This window comes from Acanthisitta chloris, unplaced genomic scaffold, assembly GCF_000695815.1.
Source record: "Acanthisitta chloris isolate BGI_N310 unplaced genomic scaffold, ASM69581v1 scaffold8969, whole genome shotgun sequence".
NCBI lineage: Eukaryota > Metazoa > Chordata > Aves > Passeriformes > Acanthisittidae > Acanthisitta > Acanthisitta chloris.
This window is the reverse complement of record NW_008691935.1, coordinates 4,718-12,921: the sequence shown is the minus strand read 5'-3', so window position 1 is coordinate 12,921 and position 8,204 is coordinate 4,718. Positions and strand designations below refer to the sequence as shown.

At 57.3% G+C, this 8,204-nt stretch overlaps 1 protein-coding gene across 1 annotated transcript in view; it reads right to left on the bottom strand.

Moving 5' to 3' along the window:
- Positions 1–7,880, bottom strand: part of LOC103809589 (dynamin-2) — a gene marked incomplete at both ends in the record, with an annotated part of 10,263 nt that extends 2,383 nt beyond the window's left edge. Inside the window, 13 exons of the mRNA XM_009082430.1 lie at positions 188–199; positions 1,079–1,130; positions 2,805–2,875; positions 3,012–3,098; positions 4,245–4,383; positions 4,475–4,542; positions 4,887–5,022; positions 5,160–5,302; positions 5,388–5,548; positions 5,774–5,872; positions 6,236–6,439; positions 6,707–6,856; positions 7,807–7,880. Of these exons, the coding sequence (XP_009080678.1) occupies positions 188–199; positions 1,079–1,130; positions 2,805–2,875; positions 3,012–3,098; positions 4,245–4,383; positions 4,475–4,542; positions 4,887–5,022; positions 5,160–5,302; positions 5,388–5,548; positions 5,774–5,872; positions 6,236–6,439; positions 6,707–6,856; positions 7,807–7,880 (1,396 nt within the window). The remainder of the gene's footprint in view (positions 1–187; positions 200–1,078; positions 1,131–2,804; positions 2,876–3,011; positions 3,099–4,244; positions 4,384–4,474; positions 4,543–4,886; positions 5,023–5,159; positions 5,303–5,387; positions 5,549–5,773; positions 5,873–6,235; positions 6,440–6,706; positions 6,857–7,806) is intronic.
- Positions 7,881–8,204: the final 324 nt, after the last annotated feature.

Here is an 8,204-nt window from a genome sequence, read left to right as displayed (position 1 = left end):
CCCACAGAGGGGACAAAGCCAATTTCCACCAGTTTCCAGCTGCTCCCTCTGGGAATCCCGTCCCCCCTCTCCCACCAGCATACTCCATCCTGGGAAGCAAGGGGCAGCGTTTTTGGGATGTGATTCCTGACAGGGCCGTGGCCTCGCCGGGCGTTGTCCTAGCACTATCCCGCTCCGTGGTACTTACCAGGATCTCCCCCTTTAGGTGTGCAAAATTAAGGGGGAAAAAGACAAAAAAGCAGGATGAAGAGACAGGAGAAGGAAGGGGACAAAGTGACGGGAAGAGGGAGAGAGCAGGAAGCACAAAAATGGAGGAAAGAGCAGAAAAACAGCAGAAGAAAACCCGTTACATGCTATTAATGATCATTCCCAGCGTTAATCCCTCGGAGCAGCCTTCCGGAGGGAGTGAGGGCCTGGCACCAGGGGAGGGGCACAGCCCTCCGGGACCCCCAACACCCCTCGAGAGCAGGAGGAATGGGGGGACACGGCTGTGTCCTGGTGGTCCCCATGCCCTGTAAGCCAGGACTGGGGGGCACACAGCTCCCAGGACATCCCGGTGTCCTCCCCATCCCGTTCCCTATCCCTGGCCCCCATGAGTCAGGACTGGGGAAGGACACAGCTCCCAGGACATTCCGGTGGCCTCCCCATCCCTATCCTTATCCCTATCCCTGGCCCCGATGTGTCAGGACTGGGGAGGGACACAGCTCCCAGGACATTCCGGTGGCATCCCCATCCCTGGCCCTATCCCTGGACCCCATGAGCCAGGACTGGGGGGGACACAGCTCCCAGGACATCCCGGTGTCCTTGTGGCCCCTGTCCCCTTGCTCCCACCCCCAGGGCTGGGATGGGTCCCCCAGTAGCACCTCCCCCCCAGTCTGTCCCAAATCCCGCTGGTTTCAGCTGGGAATGCAGCTCCCACCCTGTCCCAGAGCTTGGTTTTCCTGTCTCCAAACCCAGCCTTAAATATAAGCTTATGGATCGACTTGGATCCTGCTTCCTGAGCTCCGAAGGGGATATCCTGGAGAGCCAGCCCTGCCAGGAGCAGGAGGAGCAGGAAGGTCGGAAACTGCTGCTGTACCTGGTTTGGGATCACTCTCTTCTTGTTGGTCTGTGTGTTCCTCTGCTGCGCACTGGAAAATGGGGGAAAAGGGGATGTTCAGGCAGAGAAGGGAAAGCCAAGCGATGGCCACCACACACTTCCCGCCCAGAACGCCGTAAGGAAGAGCCGATCCAAAGGGGAAGCCCATCAGATGGAACTCCAGAGCCCCTTCCCGAGGTTTGCCCAGGACCGAGTGCAGAGGGGGGACGGGACTCCCAACCCGGACACCGGGATCTCCTTCCTCATGGACCATATTCCCAGGATGCAAATCCGCAGGGAGAAGGTGGTAACTTGCAGGAGAGGAAACACCAAGCAGATCAGCAGCAGCTGCTGATTCCCAAGGGAATTCTGGTGGTGACCCCAGCCGAGCCGCTGCACCCCGAGCACCGAGAGGCCTAATTCCCCCCGGATCGGGAGCATTACCTGCACCAGAGGGAAAGCTACCTGTCTCTCCTGAGCACCGAGGGGACGGGGTGGAGCGGGGCGGAACCGTTAGTCAGGAGCGGGAACAAAATCCGGGAGAACAGTTAGAATCCCACCGGGACACCCCGGAGCAGCAGTTCACAAGCACTAACAGGGGGGCCTGTCCCAGGGAAAGGGGGCCCATCCCTGGGAAAGGAGCAATGGGATGGCATCCCTGACCAGTCGGGATTTGGGAAACACTTCTCTGCCTGCCCTGATCCTGACAGTTCCTCCCTAATCACTAGGCTCAGATGCTCCAGGTGCCTGGCCCGAGCCAGAGCAGGATGCACTCTGGTGGCTGAGGAGAAGTTCCAGGCTCCCAGATCCAAAGCTGAACTAGGAGGAAAAACTCCCTGGCTTCCAGCTCCAGACGAAAAGCTCCCCAGGCTCCCAATTCCAAAGCTGAACTGGGAGGAGAAGCTCCCTGGCTCCCAGTTCCAAAGCTGACTGGGAGGAGAAGCTCCCCAGCTCCCAAATCCAAGGGCAAGCTCCCAGCTCCCAGCTCCAGAGGGAAGCTCCCGGGCTGCTGCTGCCAGTACCCACCCGGTCGCTACGTGCTGCTCAGTGAAACAGCTGTGGTGGGAGGGGATCCGGAGAGACAGAGAGAGGTCATGGATCCAATGAAAAACAGCAGAGAGCAGAAGAGGAAGGAATGTGACCGGAGGTGGAAAGCAGAGACAGACAAAAAAAAGGGGGAAAAGAGAAAACAGGAGGAAGAATGTGGGAATTTCAGGAGCAGGAGGAGGTGTGGGCTCCGAGCACCTGTGTGCCAGAGTTCTGGGAGCTTCTACAAGGTTCCTGGCTGGTTTGGGGTAGGAGAAAGCCAGCCTTCCTCTAGGAGCAGCCAAGGGAAGGCAGCAGGGAGAGGATGAGGAGGGACAGAGGACAGGGAGCAATTCCTGCTCCGTTACAGCTCCAGGGGATGGGATGAGGGTCATTCCAACAGCCTGAACCACCAGAACTCATCCAAGTGGCCCCAGGTTCCTGTGCCCAAGGCAGGACATCCCCATTCCGGCTCTTCCCAGTGCTCGGGCTGGGCGGTGGCACACGGAGAAGCAGAGCTCCTGTATCCCAGATCTGAGAGAACTGGGTGCCAAAGGTGCTGGTGTGGATGGCACACGGGACACTCACAGCTTTCCCACCGGTGATCCCAAAGGATAACACGACCCCCACAGGCTGGGGATGGGACCATGAGCCTCATTTATGGAGAATTTGGGACTTATCTCCCTGGAAAAGGACTTACTTGGCAAATCCGATGAAGTCTTCGTGGTTGGTGTTGATGTAGGAGAGTTCGATGTCAATCAGCAGCAGGATCTGAAGGAATCCCAGGTTAGGGAGGGTTAGGAATCCCCTGGGAGCCATGCCAGAGCCCCAGGGATGCACGAGGGGGACGGGGGTGACTGGGAGATGCCGGAGGCACAGCGGGAACTGCAGGATGGGGGGAGCTCACCTGGTCCTTGGTTTTTCCCTCCCTCTCCCGGATGTGTGTGGTGACAATTCGCTCCGTCTCCTCCCGTAACCTGGGGTAGGAACCGAGCTGAAAAGAGAGGGAGAAGGCCGGGGAAAAACCGCTGCAGATGGGCCCGTGGCAGCCCCAGCGCTCCGGAGGGATCCACGGAGAGGGGGATGGGGACAGGCAGGGACATGGGGACCAGCACTGGCTCTGCCAGGAGGACACAGCTTGGAGGGAGGAAAAGGGACAGACTCGATTCTCCCCACGAAATCTGACCGAATTCCCGGGAGCCTCAGAGGCAATGCCAAACAGGTGAATCCATGAGATTTGCCATCCCACTGTCCCAGGGGAGCGAGTGTCACAGGGATTCCCAAAATCCTGAGCCACCCGGGATGCTGCCAGCACTGGGATGGAGCATCCAATCTGCTCCTCTCAAGGGAGGATCCCACGACAGGAAACGGCAGGCAAAGCCTGGAAATGCCCAACTGGCTCCCAGATTTTACCAACACATGGATTTTTGGGAGCAGGCGAGGCACAGGTCACAATGGGACTCCAGATTCCCTTCTGCTGGCAGGGAACGGGCTGGAATGTCCCTTACTGGTACAGCAAATCACTTACTGGTCGTACTGGTGCAGCCAGTCCCTTACTGGTGTTACTGGTGTGACTGGTGCGAGCAGTCCCTTACTGGTGCACAGTGTTGTTACTGGTGTTACTGGTACGATTCTGCTGTGAGCAGAACCTTACTGGTGTACAGGCACACAGTGTTGTTACCGGTGCTAGTGGTACGATACTGGTGTTATTGGTGCGATACTGGTGTGAGCAGTCCCTTACTGGTGCACTGGCACACAGTGTTGTTACTGGTGTTACTGGTGCGATACTGATATTACTGGTGCAATACTGGTGTGATACTGATGCGATACTGGTGCACTGGCACACAGTGCTGTTACTGGTGTTACTGGTGCGATACTGATGTTACTGGTGCGATACTGGTGTACTGGCACACAGTGTTGTTACTGGTGCGATACTGATGTTACTGGTGTGATACTCACGTGATATTGGTGCACTGGCACAGTGTTGTTACTGGTGTTACTGGTGCGATATTGGTGCAAGCAGTACCTTACTGGTACACTGGCGCACAGTGTTGTTACTGGTGTTACTGGTGCGATACTGGTGTGATATTGGTGCATTGGCACAATGTTGTTACTGGTGCAATACTGGTGCAAGCAGTACCTTACTGGTGCACTGGCGCACGGTGTTGATGAGCTCCTGAATCACAAGGTCCACACACTTCAGACAAGGTTCCTTCAGCTTCACCACCTGCTTCTTGACGATGGCCTCGAACGCCAGGTCTGGTGTGAACAGCCCCGTTCTGGGAGCCGCCGGGAAAACAGGACATCAGCTGGGAGCGACCCCGGATACCTCTGGAGAGCCATTCCCTCCTTCCTGCTCCAGATACTTGCCTCACCCCATGGATGTTCTTGATGGCGTAGCTGATCTCTCGCCTCAAATCCTTCTCGTCAAATTCCATCTGCGAGGGAGAAGGGGAGGAGTCACTCCTGGAGCACAAACGATCCACCCAGGACTGCCCAGCCCAGAGCCTGTCTGGCCACCTTGGACTCCTGGGGACGCTGCTGGCTCATTTTTCCAGCCCCTGCCATGCAATCTTTCTCCCCAACTTCCTTGTTCCATGCCCAGAGCTGAAGCAGATGGGCCACACCTCTTCCGAGCCTAGCAGCGGCTCCAGGATAATATTCCCTCCCTCTGGAAATACCTCTGGGAAGGGGGACACACCAGGGGGCTCTGAGGGAGAGCGAGCTCAGCCCATCCAACCCAAATCCATGGGAGCACTGTCACCCTCTGTGCCAACCTCACCTTCACGAGCTCAAAAGGGAATCTCTCATGGAAAATCCTGTTAATCCTGGCCCCCCCAGAGAGCTCCAGTGTGTCCACCTGGTCTCCTGAACCTTCGATTCGCTTCTCGAAGTCCACACCGAACTGCTGGACCATCCTGGGGAGAAAACAGGGATTGAGTGGGCCCAAAAGTCCCACTTTTTCTGGGGTCTGGGAGGACATGGGCAGGTTAGGGATGGGCACAGATAACTGTTCCCAAGACTGGGAACGCAGCCTGGAGCCAGAGGAACCTACTGCAGCAAAGCTTTGGTTTTCCTTGTGGGATCATCAGGGCGGAAGTTCTTGTACTCCTCCACCTCCTTTTCCAGGGAAAGCAGCTGGCTCTGGAGCTTGCTCCGCAGCGAGGGCAGTGTCTCCCGGATGTGGTTGGTCAGTTGCTGCGAAGGCACAGAAAGAAGTGAGCTGGGAGGCCGGAACATCACTTTTCCAGGTGGGATGAACATCAAGAAGGGCCCTGCCCACCTGGTTGAGGACTTTCTGGAGGTGAGGGGTGCCCATGCGGTCAGCCATGTGCCGATACGCCGGGTGTGACAGGAAGAACTTCCGCTCGGCCGCCAGCGCGGCTCGGATGTCCTTCTTCCCATCGATGTCCTTCTGGCTGCGGTTTACCACCCCGATGTACCCTGCAGGGGCATGACATGGGGCTCAGGGCGGGGACAGATCCTGAAGTGCAGCAGTGGGGAGAGCCAGGGTTCCCAGCTAGCTCGGAATGGCTACACTGTCCCCATCAGAGGATACGGAGGAGGTGGTGGGGACACAGGACATGGAGAGGACACAGAGGGACACACGAGAACATGGAGAGGCACGGGAGGACACGGAGTGACTCGAGGATGCATGCCTTGCTGTACCTCTCCGCAAGGGCAGCAGCTTATTCTCCAGCACATCCCGCGCGTCAGTGCCTTCATCCATCAGGTCCAGCTTGGTGATGACTCCGATCGTCCGCAGGCCTGCGGCAGCCCAACAGGCAATCAATTAACCCCAATTAATCACGACCAAAACAAGTGGCAAGGAGGGCACAACCCAAGAGGGACCCATGGCCTGGAGTGGAATTCCCGGCCCTGCTGTGACTGCCAGGGACAGAGAGGAGGGTGAGGAAGAGGATGTGGGAAGAGAAGCTCCACTGGCATCAAAATCAGGCACTGCTACAGGATGGAGAGGAGAACTAGAAGGTGGAAAAGGAGGATGAGTCGGGAAGAGAAGCTCCTCTGGCACCAAATCCAGGCACCAGACTGTGCCATGATGGCCACTGACACTTCACCCCTCTGAACCCAGCACAATCCAGGCACGGAGAAATTCCACATCCCCCTTACCCTGAGGATCAACTTCCTTGGCCATCTTGAGCGCGTCGGAGTTGGCCAGGTCCATGTTGGCCGGCGTGACAGCCAGGATGAGGCTGCTCTCCCGACTGATGAACTGCAGGATCATGTCCTTGATCTGGAACTCGATGTCCTGCGGCTGATCCCCCACCGGCACCTTGGTGATCCCCGGGAGATCGATCAGCGTCAGGTTCAGCACTGGGAGGACACAGATCAGGGTGAAGGGCCCAGCAGACGGATCCCTGCAGATCTGCCGATGGATCCACACAGTAACAGCCCCTCTGAAGGGAGGTTCCTGATGGATTCACCCCAGGGGGGCCCCCAGCAACCCCCAGGCCAACGTAAGACCCACTGGACACACGGAGCAACCACTGTGGCCTTTAGGATGCATCTGCACATCCTCAATTTTCCTCTTTCCTGGAGACTTCCCACCCGGAGGCATCCCAGGGCAGAGGATTCCCTCACCGTGCGGGGAGTAGACGCGGAGGTTGATGGGGATGGGGGAGATGCCCTTGTTGGTGCCTGTGACACGGTCAGTTTCCGCTTCGATCTCCTGCCGCACCTCGTCGAAGTCCGTGAACTTCTTGGATTTGCAGTGCAAGAACTCGGCATATTCTGGAAGGGATCAGGAAATGGATGTTAGCAGCAAAGAATATTTGGCACTTTCGGCACAGGACAGGGAAGCCAGGAGGTGACAGAGAGATCTGCACTGGTGTCTAGGGAACATGGAGAAGGATCTGGAGGACACGGAGAAGGGTCTGGAGAACTTGTGGGAGCAGCTAAGGAGAGTTGCGGGGGCTGAGCTTGAAAAACGGAAGCTCTGGGGAACCTTCTGGCTCCTGACAAAACCCTGGAAGGAGGGTGGAGCCAGGAGGGGGTTGGTCCCTTCACCCAGGTGACAGCGTGAGAGGCCTCAAGTTGCACCAAGGAAGGTTTAGGTTGGATTTGGGCAAAACTTCCTCCCTGTAAAGGGTTTTCCAGCCCTGGCACAAGCTGCCCAAGGCAGGGGGGAGTCACTGTCCCTGGAAGTGCCCAAAACCTGTGGATGTGTCCCTCAGGGACACAGGTGAGTGGTGGCCTTGCCAGTGCCAGGAGAAAGGGCTCCAAGGCTTTTCCAACCCAAACCATTCCATGATTCCCTGACACCAGGCAGCCCATGCATGGCAGAAGCTTTGTGTCCCTGCAGACACTGGGATCCTCAGCCACCCTGGCAAAAAATATTTCAACAGCTCTGGGGCCATGACTCGCTGTGGTCAGGATGGTGCAATCACTTCCTTCCTCCTTCCCTCACGGGGAAACCCTGGCCCTGCCTCGCCCTTCCACCCCTCTTCCAGGCCTGGAACACCCTACCCAGGAAACCTTATCATCCAGGTGTCCTTATCTCTCATCCTGCACATCTTATCACTCATCCCGGATACCTCACCGACCAACTGCCGCCACTGACATTTCCCAATCCCCCGTTTCCCAATCCCCCTCAGCTCCTGGGCCCCAGAAACCACTGGCAACTCCATGAACAGCTCGCTGGGACAAAGGTCAATGGAACTCCATGTTTCCCACCCCCATACCTGTCTTGGAGAAGATGAGCTGCAGGATGAGAGGCCGACGCGTGACGATTCCAGAGCCACGGGGAAGGAAATCCCTGGAAGGGGTGAAAAGATGTTTAGTCATGTGTTCAACAAATTACTTCATCCAGTTGATCTCCAGGATATCCTGGACAGCACTGGGAAGGGACTGGAGGGCACTGGAAGGGTGGAAGGGGCTCAGACACATGCAAGATCCTCCTGCAGGGGGATAAAGGATGTTCCTGGGAACACAGACCCAGGATCAGTTCCTGCCTTCCTGCAGGATATTCCCTGTGGCAAGATGGGAATTTGCTCTCCCCAATCCCAAGGCCAGCCCCCACCATCCTTCCCCGTGGCACAGGGCAGCTCAGAGCTGGAGCTGCGGAAAAGCCAAGGAATCC